The sequence below is a fragment of the Microcebus murinus genome, chromosome 26, assembly GCF_040939455.1.
Source record: "Microcebus murinus isolate Inina chromosome 26, M.murinus_Inina_mat1.0, whole genome shotgun sequence".
In the NCBI taxonomy this organism is placed as follows: domain Eukaryota; kingdom Metazoa; phylum Chordata; class Mammalia; order Primates; family Cheirogaleidae; genus Microcebus; species Microcebus murinus.
The window spans coordinates 17,573,355-17,591,222 of NC_134129.1; the positions used below are offsets into that span (position 1 = coordinate 17,573,355).

Sequence of the window (17,868 nt, forward strand, 5' to 3'; positions counted from 1 at the left end):
CCCTTGACTCGGTGAGGCCCTGCCCTGTTTACCTCCACCTCACTGAGTCCCTAACAATTAGGAGTGAATAAAACGTCCTTTCTCAAAGCAGTTTAATCAGCCATGTCTACGAAATCTTAAAAACATACAATGCGTTCTTTTCCCCAGAGAGGGATGGGCTGAAGAAACACAAAAAACTCACAAGAAGAAAATGCGAAAAGGAACGTGTCCAGCCTTTCCTGACATCAGTGGCACGACTCAGCCATTCCACCAGTATTTACGGAGTGGCTGGCTGTGCCAGGCAACACAGTTTTTATCAACACTTTCCTTACCATCTTCAAACACCTGCTCCTACCAAAGGCAATTAAAATCAATGTGACCATGCTTCCATTTGTTAAGGAAACTGTCTTTCCTCTACCCACGATCCTGTCAGCCCTCCTTATGACAGGCACATTAACTTTCTAGAAAATCGTGCATGCTCATCCTCAGGATGAAAGAATTGACTTGTGCGACAGTTTTATCATCCCTTGATCCGTTTCTTTACTGGAACAGGTTAAATGTGCCTACGGTACCTGTGAACACGTGGCCTCTATCTCCTGTTTGCCCCACATCCCTACATGAGAAAAGATTCCCACGGTCAATGCAGACCCTACTTTCCCAAAGTCTAGACAGGACGGTGAAATTAGAAAATCCATTTTGCCCCTTCGATACAAGAGGTGTTCTCCAATTCTGCTTGACCAGTAATGATGCTAGTATTTGAAACCTTACCTTATACCTCTGTCCATTTCTCAATTGGTTTAGAATTTATAGAGAAATATGTAATGATTATCCCCAAGCCCAACCAGAAAATATGACAGTCTAGATTAAGTTGGAGACTAAACAAAACAGAACAACCCCCCCCCCACATACACCCTTTACTACGAGTCAACAACACGACAGCTAGAGATGTCAGGAATTCCAGTTCTTAACAGTTCTGAGATTGGGTTTTCCCATCATCTTTCATGAAGGGTTTGGTGGCCCAGAGTCATAGAAATAATTTAATCCCTATAGACAAATTTTTAAAAATTATGGCTAGAAACTATGGTCTTCTTAACCTAATAAGGAGTGTAACATAAAATCTTTAAGTACAAATTTTAAATTATATAAACCATTCACACATCCTACTTTTCTGTTTGACTTTGTTTCAGATTCTATTAGCTAAAATTATTTCCTTAAATTATACTTGATCCACTAAATCATTGCTAAAACATCTACAGTAATGAATTTGCCAAAATATCTATTAATAGTACCTTTGTAACCATATTAACCAAATCTTTTTTTCAACAAATCAGATCTTGAACTTCCTCTTTGCCCATAATTTTCCTTAGTGCTTTATCTTTCTTATGTATCTTTATTATTTACTGAGTTCTGAAGCTATCAGGGAACCTACATGTTCTAGATAAGGGAAATATTTTCCCTCATTGTCTACGTTTGTTCTGTCCCATTTCCTCTGAGGACAAAGAGAATAACTATTCTTATTACTGCTTGTCTCTCTGACCCCCGTTTTCTCTCAATTCTACTCCCGTCTAGCTGCTCCTACATCCAATGTCTTGGAACCAACACTGGACAGCTTTGGTGCCCAACCTTCATATATTTCTTCAACACTCTGTTCTTACAAAGCTACCACTCCATAAACATTCCAACATGTCAGTTAACCACAAACTGTGATTTAACTTCAGTCACCTTCCAATGTGAAAAGTGTCCTCATTTTATCCCATAGATAAGGAAAACCAGAAATCGAAAGTCCAAGGAAAAAACATTAACATACAGAACGTTGGACATTTGGTTCATTCTGAAGCATCTAATTGTTCAGCTGGCATTAAGTTTAAAACAATGACCTTTGGTTTTAATTGGTAAGAAAAAATGATAAATTCTCTATGTATCATTTACTTCTTTCAGAATAGCAACCCAATACATACCTCTGTAGAAAATATGTTTCTTCTGGATTTATCCAAATAACAGAGAATAAATCCATATTATTTCAACATTTAAAAGAAAAACTCAAACCTGCCTTACAGACATCACTGATTCAGTATGCCCGAAGGCGTACCATTTAACTAGACCATTTGCTGAAATCTTAAACTTTAGTAAGAGGCTGTAGTTACCTCTTTTTGTAGATGAAGTTGGAAGCAACTGTTTGGCTTTGAGGGAGGTACGAGGCAAATTTTTCAGCCTTTGCGAAGCTGTTGAAAAACAAGGAACTGTGAAATTTGCCTGGAAGTACAAGATAAAGGCGATAGCTTCTATACACTTGAATATTTTAATACAGACTTAAAACTTATCAAGGAACAGAAACCATAAGGCACAAACATGTTAGAATCCTAGAAGCAAAGGAATTTTGAAGTGAAAGTGATGCTTAGTGCATTAAGTTGGAAAGAAAAGGGGATGGAACAAACTTTTAAAAATAGCTTCTTATAGATGAGAAAATCCCCAATTACGTCAATGGGTCAAAATATCAGAGAAAACAAACCACCAGCAAACATGCTATGAGATGCAAAGAACACGAAGATAAAGGTGATGAGCACAAGCACGCGGCATAGAATAAAACAGATGCAGCACTTGTCCAACGCAAAAAAAGCAGATTTTGGCAAAGCAGTTATTGTTAGATGACCAGCCCTAACACGAACCAGTAAGCCCCGTACTCAAAAAGGAGAAGAAAACTCAGAACCAGGCAGGTCCTCAGGAAGTCACAAACTAGTGGTTTCAATATGCTCAACGTCATCTTTCTGTAGAATGCAACTAATTTTTACTTCAGACTTTGGGTAGCACCCTACCTGGGCTGCGCACATATGCGTACAGGTAGGAGTGTGTGTGTGCTGGTGTAGACAGGGGGGTTTGGAGGAGCCAGAGCACCTGCCTCTTAAAGTGCTCCATGAGGAATGCTAAGCTTCCTTCCAAACTCCTGCTCTATTAGCCGCGCTGACACTATCAACTCGGGCAGGTGAGCAGCAGTGCCCGGCCGCCCAGCGTGAAGGTGGTTCCAGTTACTCCAACACGCAGTTGCCACAGCGCCAAGGGACTGATGAGTCCCACACCTGCCAGTAACACCCACCTATTTAAGTGGCTCTAAAATGTCACTTGATTTGAAAATCAAACTTCATATATGTCTGGGATTTATGAAACACACACACACACACACACACACACACACACCCCTATATATTTAGCCAGAGCATAAAAATCACTGGGGTGACAAAGGGACACTTGACATGTCATCAGAGAGCATTAAGAATTTCTCTACCCTCTACTGCTAAACTCTATCAAACCTGGAAAACAACTGTTGCCTCACAGATAATAAACTTTAACAAAAGTAACAAATGTATTTGATTTCAAATTTTATGGCACTCCAAACATTACTGTAGCTAAATAACATCTGATGCCAAGTGAACTCAAATACTGCCAGGCAAACTACCAAAAAAAAAAAAATTACCCACACCTAAAAAAAAAAAAAAAAAAAAAAAAAAAAATCAACCTTATAATGGGTTACCTTATCCCACAAAAATTAAGGCTACTATCATCATTAACATTCTTCATCTACATACTTATTCATACATATTTTCAAGCATTTAGATTTGTATTCATTCATGCATTCCTGTTTTCTTTCATTCACTGAAACAGTTTAGTATCTGCTTTATTCCAGGTACTATTTTAGGTACAATGACTTCAGTAGCCAGCCAGATAGTGACAGTTCCTGCTCTCATGGAACTAATATTCTAGGAAAGGAGGGACAGACAAACAGAGCAGTAAAATATATGGCCTGCCAGACAGTGACAGCTGCTACCGAGAAAAGTAGGAAAGAGGGACAGGAAGGAGATTTAAGTTGCGTTTATAAATAAAGTGATCAGGAAAGACTTCCCTGAGATGACATTTGCATAAAGACCCGAAGGAAGAGAGGGAGTGAGCCATGTAGATATCTGGAGAAAGCATTCCAGGCAGAGGGAAAAGCAACTGGAAAGGACATGGAGATAAGAGCATGCCTAGTCTGGGAGTGGAGCACGAGGCAAAAGGTAACTAACTGAACATCCACCGCAATCCACGACATCTACTAACCACTAAGAGAGTTTGAATGAGGGCTCAGTATCAGATACCATCTATAATGAACTCTTTAGAAAGCACCTATTTGAATTAATAACCGAGGTGGCTCCAATGGACTCTATGAATCCCCCACGTTTCACAGGTGATGTAAAAATAATTGCACCTATAGACAAGCGAAAAGTGTCCACTAGGAATTGGAAGAATCAGATTACATGTAGAATCTGGCAGTAAACTCTAAATGTGCCTGACACAGAAAAAAAAATGATTTTCATAAAATACCACACAGTCATATAATGTTGCTCACAGAACAAAAAACTAAATTTTTATCTTAATTATCAATCTTAATTTGATCAGTTTTCCAAAGACAAAATCATTTTTTAAAAGACAAAACATAGTTTAAGTGAAGCTCTCCAAATCTTTCTAAAGTAACAGAATTCAAGGTGTTCGCTCTTTGAAGATATTTATGGTTTAAAACTTCCCTTGGTTTCTCTTTTAATATTTATATAATTTCAATTTACCAAGACCCTACTGTGAGAAGCAAAGAGGCTACAACAATTATTCTTTCATGCTACCATTATTTAGGTTAAGGTCTTCCTCCACAAACCAGCTCCTCTAAAAACCTCTGTATTTCTGTTAAACATAGGCCACCATTTTCCATGTCAATCTAACTCAAATTTTTCTTTAAATTGCATTTACTCACCCCTTGTAGTTTTTTTTTTTTTTTACATCTGTCCCCTCACATCCTCATTGTCTCCTAAATACCTAATTCAGACCTTCCTCACCCTACTTTTGGATCAGAACAGTGTCCTTAGCGTCTCCCTACATCCAATCCTTTTCACTTCATTTGTGTACATCAAGAGAAGGGTGGTGAGAGTGCTGGCACTAAGTAGGCAGTAAGCAGGTGCACTGTCTGTCGGGAATTTAGAAGCAAAACCAAAACCAACTTGGTCTGCTTTCTATTACCATCACGCCCCACCAAAAAAGCCTAACACCAATGATAGATAAAACACTCCTCCCTGAAAAATAGTTGCCCTCAGTTATAAACAATAGCTGTAGTTACTGTTAAGTTTTAATAATATATGTAAATTATGTATTTTACATATATTAAAAAATATGTAAAATAATATATGTAAATTAGCACGTTTTATTATTTATCCTTTCACAGATGCTACATTTTACATGAAAGTTAATCAGGAGAACTCCCAGTTATAGTTCCCCCGATGCGGGTGGATTCAGCTACATGTATTTCTTTCAAAAGCAAGTTCACGGCCATTTGAAATCACTCAAGCTTACTTCAGCAGACCGTGTGCCTCCAACCCTTCCGTGCACTAACTACGTTGCTATATTTAAACTTAAACACATTAGAAAGAAACAGTGGTACAGTGGTCGTGAAGTCAGTGAAAGAGAATGTGAACTACCTCAATTCTGTCATTATATCCTTGAGCCTGTGTTTAAATTTTTTCAGCTTTGAAGACATTTAAAATTCATTAGACTTGATCCCTCAAAAAAAAGGACGTGGACTGTATGGCATTTTCTGGAGTTTATTGTAAAATGGGACTGTATGGATCTCTGCTGAACTCATCCTTACATTGAAGATTTCCTCTATCTGTGTAGCAGTTGCTTCCTAAAAGAACTTTAAAAACTAAAATCTAGGCCGGGCGCGGTGGCTCACGCCTGTAATCCTAGCTCTCTGGGAGGCCGAGGCGGGCGGATTGCTCAAGGTCAGGAGTTCAAAACCAGCCTGAGCAAGAGCAAGACCCCGTCTCTACTATAAATAGAAAGAAATTAATTGGCCAACTGATATATATATGTAAAAAATTAGCCGGGCATGGTGGCACATGCCTGTAGTCCCAGCTACTCGGGAGGCTGAGGCAGGAGGATCGCTTGAGCCCAGGAGTTGGAGGTTGCTGTGAGCTAGGCTGACGCCATGGCACTCACTCTAGCCTGGGCAACAAAGTGAGACTCTGTCTCAAAAAAAAAAAAAAAAAAAAACTAAAATCTAAAAATAGTGTTCTTCCATCAAATATGAGTGAAGATACAGACTGATAAATCTGGCTATAGCGTGTTGAGCCTCAATACTGAAAGATCAATTCTGAAGAAGTTATTGACAAGTTTTTAGAAACTAAAGCTATAATATTCACTACTGTGACAGAGCAATATGTGAAAATACATTTTTCTTTTTAAAAAAAGTGATCAATGTAATTGAAAATTATTAACTTTTTTTGGAAGGTATGGGCTATCCTACTCACGTTTCTATTCCCAGTGCTTGTAACACAGCGTAGCGAATAGTTAAGGAACACACGAGTGACTGACTAGTGGGTAAAATCTGGAACTCTAACCTGAACACTCGAGGCCCTCCAGTCAGGGTCTAACCCAGAGGTTGTCAAACTTGAATGTGCCCCAGAATCAGCTGAGACACTTCCAGAAAACACACAGGCTGGGTCCCCACCACAGGGGTATTCAATCAAAATTTCCAGGGGAAAGGCCAGAAAAACTGTATTTATAAAATCTCCTCATGATTAACTGAGTCAACACCACTGTACTACTTACCCTTAAAACAGATGTCCTGCCAATACTTTATGGAGTCTTGAGATTGGGCCATTACACGTATTTATCATGACTTATTTATTTCATGTTTCAAAATTCTTAGCATGTAAAAAATTCAAGTGTAATCATTTAGTGTTTCGGTGGGAAGTGGAATCCGGGTGGGAATTCCTTCCTCGTGGGGCTGAGGGCAGTCCGCCTACACACCGGCTGACGGCGCCCTGGGCTGACGGCGCCCTGCCCTGCACACTCGCCCTGTCCAGTGAGAGGGCCAAAGCAGAATGCGGTCCTCCACGCCTCCTATCTGGCATACATATACTCTCGTGGTAATTCACAAAATCCTTACAGCTCAACCTCAGATCATGCTCCAATCGAGTCATCCAAGAGTATTTTCCAAGATACAGAAAATGTGCAATTAGGTCAGCATGATGTAATCCAAACAACTTTGGGTAGAAATCAGAAGACTCAAGGAGTTGGGAGGAGTCAGTTTTTTTAGTTACATGACTTTGTACAATTCATATAATTTATATGGGTCTCTGTTCCCTTCCTATAAAAATAACTGGATAGTTGTGAGTTTCAAATGACATAATATATGCGCAAGTACTTTAAACATTTAAGAATTACCAAATTTGGTGTTTCTTTTTTAAATCAGTAGATTACCTTGGCTTTCTCTCCCTTCCTTTTCCTTATTTCTGAACCAATAATTCTTATATTTCTCTGAAAACTAAACTTTCTGCTAAACCTGTGCTCTACTAGTCTTAGAAAGCAAGGCATTAGCCTTTTAAAAAACACTGCCCCTGACAAACATTCCTTCCTTTAAATGAAGTAACTGAAAAAAATTACATGTATCCATGACCTCTGCAATGCTCTGGTTTTCTTAAACTTTTTAAGTTACATTTTCCAAATATAAAAGTCAAAAATTGCTAATAGTTATTATATAAAAATGAAAATACATTATAACTCTAATAGTCATTTGAATGTCAGCATTCACAATAATGCAGCCACAGCAAATAAGCAGATAAAAATAGTGATAGGCATAGTAACGAGGCAAAAGAAGTAATCCTTTAGGTGAAAGTAACAGCAACCTTGCAAAGTTAGGTTCATGCAGACCAGCAAGTAAGAACCAAAGCTTTACCACTCAAGAGCTGGAAAAATAAATACTTAAAAGAAAATAAACTATAACATCTATTACACTAACTATTGAAGTTTACACAAAAAATACAAAATATCAATTCATATATAAAATGTATAAAACTTGCTATAATATTTGCACACAATTATATATCAAAATAAAAGGCTATTATGAGAACTATATTAAAAGAATACAACATATATTGATATAAAGATATAAAGTTTCAAGAAAAACAGATTACATTTTTGCTTCACTGATATATTAACTTTCAACATAAAGCTTTAATATTTTCATAAAGTAAACTTTATTATGTTTTAAACCTGATAATATTAGAATTTACTACTTTCCATATACATTTTTGAGACTGGTGTAATTCTACACTAAAATAACGTTTATGACATTTTAATCACAAGTAAGCTTTCACAGAGCCAGAAATATTAAACAACTATATACAATTGAAAAGGATGGCATCCTTCTCTTCTGCCTGTACAGTATTCAAATACTGAAGTATATCATTATGAAACCGCATACATATTTTCCACTGAAAAGTAAACTAGTGACTAGAATTCTATTACATTTTTCCTATATATTTTCCTTAATTACCAACTGGGTAAAAAGGAAAAATAATGAACCTACAGAAAAAAAAAATTCTAGGGAATCAGCAGGTGATTATAATCATACAATGGTGATTTTACAACTAGAGAGGGCAAGTAATTACAAAGTTTAAGATATAGCCAATATATTTCTCTATTAACATTTTTATCCTAGGTTCCCCGACCTTTTCTTTTTTCTTCTATTTTTGTGAAGAATGATTTTTCTTTCCCATAAAGCTTTGACATGCTAGAATAGTTCAAATGAAGAACATGTATGAGAGGATGAGGCAGACAGGATATAGATAATGCTGGTTTTATCAAATAGCTGGGATGCTGTTTGGAGATGTATCACGTGCAGTTTTGAGACATGTAGAACTTACCAATCAAACTAAATATAAAAGCATCTCTGAAAGCCAAGCACAAATGTTTTGGATTATCTGTGTATATGCTATAAAATCATGGTTTATATTATATGTATTACTCTTAATGATTTAGAATTTTTCTTTCTTGTTGCATTAACATTGTGGGTGTTTTTTGTATCAGCCAAGTATATCAGGAAAAAAGACACCAGAAAGACGATATTCTCATGTGTCTAATTAATTTGTAGGTTTTAAAGGCAAAAAACCTATCACTCAGTGTTTCAGGTATAATGAAGTTCAAATTCTATCCTTACCTTCATTTGAAAAGTTTTGTGAATTCCTATTTTCTATGCCATTTATAAGCACCATAATTAGTATTATTAGGCATTCTTAATTACATAGTGTACAATATCAATCACATAAGACCTGAAATACCTAAGTTAAAAATTTAATTTGGTACAAAAACATGTTTTAGCATATATCAAGCTGAATAAATGTGGTATAAAAAGCTCTAGCTACAATTTCTACAGTGCTATAAATTTTGGAGTTTTAAATCTTAGGAAAAATAGAAATAGTATGTATGGATAATTTTTATACCTTGGTACCAACTAAACCATAAATGTGACGAATCTCTCTAGGTGAACTTGGGCTCTAGAGCTGGATCAACATGGGCTTTAATTCTAACTTGCCACTTAAATGCTTTATGATCACAGATAAGTTAATTAACTACTTAAAAGCTTTAATTTCTAGTCTGTAAACGTGTTAATAACTGTACCTTCCTTCATAGAAGTGTTCTGAGGATTAAATAGGATTATGCAAGTAAATACATAATGTGAATTTCTGTGATATAAATATTATCATTATAACTGGCAAATAAGGAAAACTGGTCATATATCACAGAGGTCATTTTGATCCAAATGTGATTTTTTTCTAGCCTGCTGATTTTTGAGCCACCAGTAACACCACCTTAACATAAAGTACATGAAGTCGGCTGAACACAATGGAGCCAAGGAAAAATGTAAAAGAATTAGAGAATTGAATACTTTCAAAATTTGAATTACTCAATAAATAAGTTATAAATGAACAGTCAATAACCTCATGCTTGTATCACTTCTTTCTTATAGTCTTGAGGAAATGAAGGAAAACATCATGGCCGCCACTTCAACCTCACTGATGGCAGCACACTACAGAGACCAGAGTCCCTGCAGCACACTACAGAGACCTGAGTCCCTGCAGCACACTACAGAGACCTGAGTCCCTGCGCCCCTACAAGGACCTGGGTGACTGTGCATCCTTGTGTCTCACAGCTCATGTACAGGACTAATGTGAGCTGTGGGACACAAGCGATACATAGTGAACATTTATGAGATCATAGAAATAACTGTAATAATTCACTTAAAATTATTTTAACTCATATCCTATCCTAGTTAATAAGCAATAATTTTGGGGAAGTGTTCAATTCTTTAATAGTCTTGTTCATTCATGTATACAATGCCCATTTACTTCCTTTATCACTTCTTGGCTTAGTCTGGCCAGTTTGCCTCAGTTCTTACTGCACGATTCTCTCTAATCTTTATGCTGCATGTCTCCACAATTCAACAGTCTCAACCCTTCCTTTTTATCACATTACCTTCAGCTCTTTTCTGTAAAAACAAAAACAACAAAAAAAGAAGTCCTGTATCTCTGGAGTATCTATTTTATTTATTAAGGATTTAACATGCCTTTTAACAGTGCTGGTATTTTTATTTTTATTGAGACAGAGTCTCGCTCTGTCACCCAGGCTAGAGTGCCATGGCGTCAGCCTAGCTCACAGTAACCTCAAACTCCAGAGCTCAAGCGATCCTCCTGCCTCAGCCTCCCGAGTAGCTGGACTACAGGAATGCGCCACCACGCCCAGCCAATTTTTTCTATTTTTAGTAGAGACGGGTTTTCGCTCTTGCTCAGGCTGCTCTCAAACTCCTGACCTCAAAGCAATCCTCCCACCTCAGCCCCCCAAAGTGCTAGGATTATAGGCACGAGCCACTATGCCTTGGCCAGCGCTAGTTATTTTTAAAAGATCATTATTCCTTTTTACTAATGCTCTAGTAAGACAGCCCCTCGGGTTTTTTAGTGGTCTATTCCAGCACTATTCTCCTGACCCCTACTAATCCTGTCATTTTTAATGTATAATACTGAAGAATATGAGGTTTATAGGAATGTACATTTTGTGCTATAGCAGAAATGACTATATTTAGCATACTACTTGTTACAAAATAAAAACTCAAATATTACAAATAATAGTTGAATAAAAAAATTTCCTCCATTTAGAAAGATCCATCACATTTATGGGTTACTATCCATCCAATCACCAAACCTTATCAAAAATTATACTCTACAATAATGAGTTTTTTCTTTAATTCCAAAATTCATCTTCTCTGCTTAAGAGTTTAGTTTTTAACTCTAGTATTTTCCAAAAGACAACTTAAATAGAGAAATCCTGATCAATTATTTAAAAAGTGATGGTTTCTGGCAATTTATTATCTCAAATTTTAATCTATAAGTAGAATTAGGATCATAGATTAATTTGGCATACATACTGATTCAATATTATATATTTTCATAAAAATATCCTTAGCAGATACAGAAAACCCATCAGACCCAAATCAAAAATTTCATATCAACAAATGTGGAAATAAAGTGAGATTATCTAAGAGTTCTCATCGTATACTTTTGTTCTGGAAAGAAATGAGCTACAGAAATCCAACTTTGATAACAGATTTAATACACTGCAAGTCTAAGCAATGACTTGTTTATCTGGAGTGCGATATGCTCTAAAAAATACACAATAATAAGATAAATTTTGGTATCCTAAAAGTGAAGGTTTTTAAAGAAAATTTAAGTACTTCCTAAGGGACATATATTTTGAAAATTATATAATACTAACTACTATTTCTACCTCTAATTTCTACAAGCAAAAATTAAACCTACCTTTTTATTTTTTAAATAAGTAGAGTTTGCTTATTTTAAACTTCTGGAAAGATAAGAGTTTCATACAAATAAAAGTACTGATAGAACTGGGTATCCTATAGGGATAAATTTTAAATTTTAATATAACTATGATTATCTTATAGCAACTAAAAAACACTAAGTTTTACTATAGCTATAGGTTAATACAGCTATTCAGAACAAATTAATTATCTATAATATTCATATTCCTTTAAAGAACTGATACATGAAAACATAAGAAAGACACTTACTGGCTGAAGCCTGAGGTTGCATACGAGGTATTCCTCCATTTGGCACTTGAAAATTGGAGTCACTTCTGCTGCTTTTCACTGAGTCAACTTGTGTATTAGATGTTCGGGACAGGTTTGGAAGACTGCGTCTTAGTTTTTCTGCAACAATAAAATTTAAATTTAAAAAATTCTTTCAGATGGAGAAATTTAAAATATCCATTAGCATTCAAAAATTGAATTTTTTACTTAAACATTCTATATATATTAGGAAAGAAAATAGGAAGTATTTGTCTTATTTCAAAAATACAAAAACAAAAAAAAAACCCCCAACCCAGTGTCTATAAATGGGTAGAATAAGAGAACCCTTAAAGAGAACCACAAATTGTATATTTACATACAAATCTAAATATGGGCGACTTCATGAGTAAAATAAAGCAAAAGTAATATAACCAAGTAAAATTAAATTCACTTTCTCCTCTAGTTTTGTATTGATTCACTGTTAATAAAGTGGTAAACTTGACTAAACTCTCTCTTTTTTTTTTTTTGAGACAGTGTCTCTCTCTGATGCCTGGGCTAGTGTGCCATGGCATCAGCCTAGCTCACAGCAACCTCCAACTCCTGGGCTCAAGTGATCCTCCTGCCTCAGCCTCCCGAGTAGCTGGGACTACACGCATGCAGCACCACCATGCCCGGCTAACTTTTTCTATATATTTTAGTTGACTAATTAGTTTCTTTCTATCTTTAGTAGAGACAGGGTCTCACTCTTGCTCAGGCTGGTTTCCAACTCTTGACCTTGAGCGATCCTCCTGCCTTGGCCTCCCAGAGTGCTAGGATTACAGGCGTGAGCCACCTCGCCCGGCCTTGACTAAACTCTTGATTTACTTGACTGAAATATAAAACCTTGGTAAAAACTGTGTCACTTTCATATTGAAATATGAAGGACAATTTTTTTCCAGAAACATTCTGATCATTAGTAAAATCTGCCATGTTTTACCTTCGTTTTTAACATTGCTTGTCTGTAAGTCCGTGGGATGGCCTTGCAGCGACAGGCGGGGCTGCTGTAAGCGGCTAATCATGGGCTGGGGGGACACCCTACTGTACTCTGTTCCCCGAGCAGGAGACCGTGAGCGAGGCGAGTTCCTGGGTGACTGCTTAGGAGAGGGTCGAGGTGAATTGCGTGGTGATGGTGAAAACCTGTTAACAGCAGGGTATACTGCATGATGCATAGTGTCATCTTCATCATCTAAACTTTGTGCATCAAGTTCCTGATCACTAAAAGTACCCCGTCTTGTAGAATTGCAAGATGAACCGGAACTGCGCCGAGACGTGGTGGCTGCGTATTCTTGCCGGAGACCTGGTAACGATGAATGTTATTTTATTTCTCTAATTATAGTTTTAAACGTTTAAATATTTTTAAAAGTTAAAAGTAAAAGATTATCATTGAGAAATTCAAACAGGGTGTAAAGTATAAAGGAAAACCAACCTCCTTTCTACTTTTAGACATCTTCCCATATAAGAATGCATAAACCACATATGAAGGTTATTTTTACTTTTGGGGACAAATTCTTGCTCTGTTGCCTGAGGTAGACTGCAGTTGAGTCATCCTACTTCACTGCAACCTCAAACTCCTGAGCTGAAGCGATCTTCCTTTCTCAGCCTCCCAGGTAACTGGGACTACAGGTGTGCACAACCATGCCCAGCTAATTTTTTAATTTTTTTGTAGAGACAGGGTCTCGCTATGTTGTTCAGGCTGGTCTTGAACTTCTGGCCTCAAATGATCTTCCTGTCTCCACTTCCCAAAGTGCCAAGACTACAGCCATGAGACACCATGGCTGGCCCTGAAGTTTATTTTTAAATGGAATTAAATTCTATAAACTTTTGCCCAATTTCAAGATTTATCCTTGAATCGGAAATCTAAATTACCTGATACAATGATAAACTTAAAAAAATACTTCTACCCCTAAACACAGTAGACTAAATTTGAGGCTAATATTAAAGGACTATTGAGAGAAAACAGTATCCAACAACTGAAAAGAATAGATCGGTGAGTAAATAAAATTCCTTGTATACTTAATCCTTGGAGTAATCTTTCTTCTTTTTCTTTTTTTTTTTTACATCAGCCTTGGAGTAATCTCATTCATGAAGATGATACAGTACCAAAGAAATTTCTATCCTACTCTTAGGAATTCAGTACTTAAGCATAAATAAAATTTCAATTGTTTCATTACCCAAGAGATTTTGATAAAACAAGCTCAAATTCGAAGTCTTCAGGGAAGAATTTTCAAAGCAGTCCCCTATGTAGCTTGATACCTTCAAAAACACTCAAGCAACCTTAGGAGCCCTTAAAAATATTACAGATGCTTCTAGAACAAACAAATGTTTATACATAATATATTTGAGGAAACCAATTATAATGCAATAGAATTTAGGTAGTATTTTGAGCAATTCCTGCTAACTATTGGCAGTCTAGTCTAAAAGATCTGTCACAGATAGTGATCAAAGCTTTAAGTCATGCATTCGTACACAGAAAATGCTATCATCATGGTTCATGACCTTAGCTACCTTTAAGAATTCCCAGAGTCCACTTGGCCCTTCAGTCGGTTTGGAAACCACAGTAGCAACTGATAAGTTGCTTAGTGTCTAGTTAGAGCAAACACGGCACTAATGTCACCTAACAAAAGACAACAGACTAGTGAAAAAAACACTGCTTTAGAAAAAGAAAAATCCAGTTCCCAGTGCAGCCTTTCCACTAACAAAGTGATCCCAACGAAGTCACAATCACTACTGGATTTTGCATTTCTCATCTTAAAAATGAGAGAGAACTTGAACAGGAAACCTACTGCAAAAACCTGCAGAAACAATGTTGTAAAAAGGGAAATTCTCTCTTTCAAATAAAAAAGCTGTCATTTTCAAAGAAGTATCATGTATGTTTTTAGTATCTTTGCTTTTTTTATTCACTAGAAAAATATTCATGCATGTGAATGGCTTAGAAAAGATTATTAAAGTAAGGCTAAAATTTCTGTTATCAGTTATGAAAACACAATACAAAACCTAGAGCAAAAAGCTAGCTGAGCTTCTAACAAAATATTGGGATTTTAAAAGTCAGGGTTCAAAGAAGAAATGAGTGAGTTTATTCTAAGATAATAGAGTTAGGCAGTATTCTTTTTTCTCCTCCATATCCATGATAATAAAACTCAGTAGGTGACAAAACCAGTCTTGGTGAGGAGTTAAAAAAAAAATTACAGAAGAAAAGGGTACCTACTTGTTATTAGTTTTTAGGACTAAAGATAAATAAAGCAAGCACTGAGTCCTGCTATCTTTCTAGGGGAAGCTGTATGGAAATGGGAAATGAATCAGCAGAGTTAGAAACATTCTGCAGTTTCTTAATAAATGTTATAGTTTGATAAAACTTACTACACATTTAAAGAAAGGACCTATTTTAATCACAGACAACAGAAAGTTTTTGAACTAAATTACAGCAATGCTCCATTACCCGCAGCCAATTTTCAAAATTCTGAAGTGTATATATCAAGGATCTTCCACTGTCAAGGTTAAAGGGATCACTTTAGAGAGATTTCTTCACCGTTAAGCACAGGTATCTTCTAATAAAATGCACAGGCAAGAATAATACTACCTTCAGATAAGAGCCAGGGTGAGCATCCATAAACCCTTGAAAACGGATGAAAAATTTTATGCATATGAATATTTCGGTGATGGCAGAGATCATAATTTTTATTGGATTCTCAAAGGTGTTTGTGACCTAAAAAGGTTCAAGGATCACTCTGCAAAGCACCACCACATGCTTCATTTAATTTCATGTCACAATTCAAGTATTCTCATTTTTTTTTTTTGAGACAGAGTCTCACTTTGTTGCCCAGGCTAGAGTGAGTGCCATGGCGTCAGCCTAGCTCACAGCAACCTCAAACTCCTGGGCTCAAGCGATCCTCCCTCCTCAGCCTCCCGAGTAGCTGGGACTACAGGCATGCGCCACCATGCCCGGCTAATTTTTTTTTTTATATATATATCAGTTGGCCAATTAATTTCTATTTATAGTAGAGACGGGGGTCTCGCTCTTGCTCAGGCTGGTTTCAAACTCCTGACCTTGAACGATCTGGCCGTCTCGGCCTCCCAGAGTGCTAGGATTGCAGGTGTGAGCCACCGCACCGGGCCCACATGCCTTTCTTTGCCCCCCACACAGCAAAAATGCTGTGTAAAATGGATGCTGAAAACAAGTTAATGTGCCTGTGATACGTCCATTGCAATATTTCTATTTTACCTACGTTACTATTTCCACAACATTTATAAGACATATTATTTAATACTCACGGCAAAATAATGCAATAGTTGAAAACTTCAACTTTCAACAATTAAAATACTTACTTTCTTCCTGCATCCGGGCTAGAATCTGCACATCGGTTACATCATTTAGCTTATAATTGGATCCAATTGAATCTTCATCTAATTCTGAAGCACTTAACTCACTATCTATAGACGACTGAGGACTGAGCGGAGGATTTCTGTCTGATGAGCTTTTCAAGTTACCTTAAAAATAAGAAATTCTTTGGTGAGACCAATATTGAATAAATGCCTACTGCAAATTAACTTCATATTATTAATATATCCTCTGATTCAATTCATTATTATTCTGCCCCTTCTGCTTACAAAATTCCCTGAAATTAAGAAAAATGAGAACTATAGAGACTCCTTTATACACTACGGCATAAATACAAAACACATTTTCATTCAAGCATAACTTCTCTCTTATGGAACAATTAAGTTTTCAACATGGTTCCGGCCAAGTAGCTGGGGATTCAGTAACTATATGGTAGAGAGGATTTCAGCTTCTACAAGATAGCTAATTAAATTGCTCTATAAATAGATGAATTTATAAAGTAGTGTTTTCTTCTCCCAAATTCATAGTCATTGACAAACACCATCATCTCTTCCCCGAATAAAAACAAGAAAACTACAATTTGAAGAAAATTAGATTCCTTAGAGATTTAGGAACAAACCAAAAAAAGAACACCAGGCTCATTTCTCCTACACCATGCCATGTTTACAAAATTCCTTTGCCAAATTAGTAATGAGGATCCAAGGAGTTCTCTGAAGTTTAGTAGTGAAGCACAAGAAGTGGGACAGAAAAAAATGACTAGATTTTTAAAAAGTACTTTATCATTCTAAACCAAAAGGGGACAGAAAACAGGCCAGATGAATAAATATACACATCCAGGAGTCTAATTTGTTTCTAAGGAAATGCTTTCATCAGATCATCAATTTGTACTGAAGAATAAAAAAATTCCAATACTGTCACTAATATTTCTAATACAAATTTCTTTGAAACACTTGTTTTCCAGAATTCTTCACTGTAATAGTCAGCTTCAACATGAAAGGCATGTAAGGAGAGCAAGAAGAATACAAAATAATTAATTGTTATATTATTACTAAAAGAAGAGAATACTGTACATAATAGGAAAAGTACTAGAAGGTCAGGCTTAAATAATGCCTGAATCAAATTCTTTAAACAAATATTACAGATTTAACTTTTTAATGTGACACTGTTATAAGTGAAATAAGGAGCAAATAACAACCTGTATACTAAGCAAAGAACAGAGTCAATAAACTGCCTCTTGAGAGCTACACTAATGAGAAGGGGAAAATGAAACTTAGTAACTGAGAGAAAGGTTAACATTTCAAAAGTCTTCTTATTAGAAAATTCAATGTAATTATCTCAATTTAAATTTTAAAAAAATTCTTACAGTAGTGGAGAAAAACATATTAATAACCCCAAAAATGTTTTCATTATTTTAAACTGTGTATGCAAAATTTGAGGTGGTTAATAATATCTTATTTTTTTAAAAAACAGGGTTTAGAAAGTGATAATACATTAATTTTTAAAGGAATTATAGTAATCAGTCATAACCACAGCAGCAGTAAGAGTGACTGAATAGGCAAATGCCAAAGAAGAGTACGCT

At 36.1% G+C, this 17,868-nt stretch overlaps 1 protein-coding gene across 2 annotated transcripts in view; it reads right to left on the reverse strand.

Annotated features, from left to right (window-relative positions):
* The window catches only part of SLAIN2 (SLAIN motif family member 2), a 55,734-nt gene that overhangs the window by 17,172 nt on the left and 20,694 nt on the right, over positions 1-17,868 (reverse strand). The window contains exons 4-7 of one of the 2 annotated variants that reach the window (XM_075997862.1): positions 16,277-16,438; positions 12,891-13,250; positions 11,918-12,055; positions 2,124-2,201 (exon numbers count right to left, since the gene is read on the reverse strand). In XM_075997862.1, the coding sequence (XP_075853977.1) occupies positions 2,124-2,201; positions 11,918-12,055; positions 12,891-13,250; positions 16,277-16,438 (738 nt within the window). The remainder of the gene's footprint in view (positions 1-2,123; positions 2,202-11,917; positions 12,056-12,890; positions 13,251-16,276; positions 16,439-17,868) is intronic. The other variant, XM_020285290.2, reaches the window with a different exon arrangement.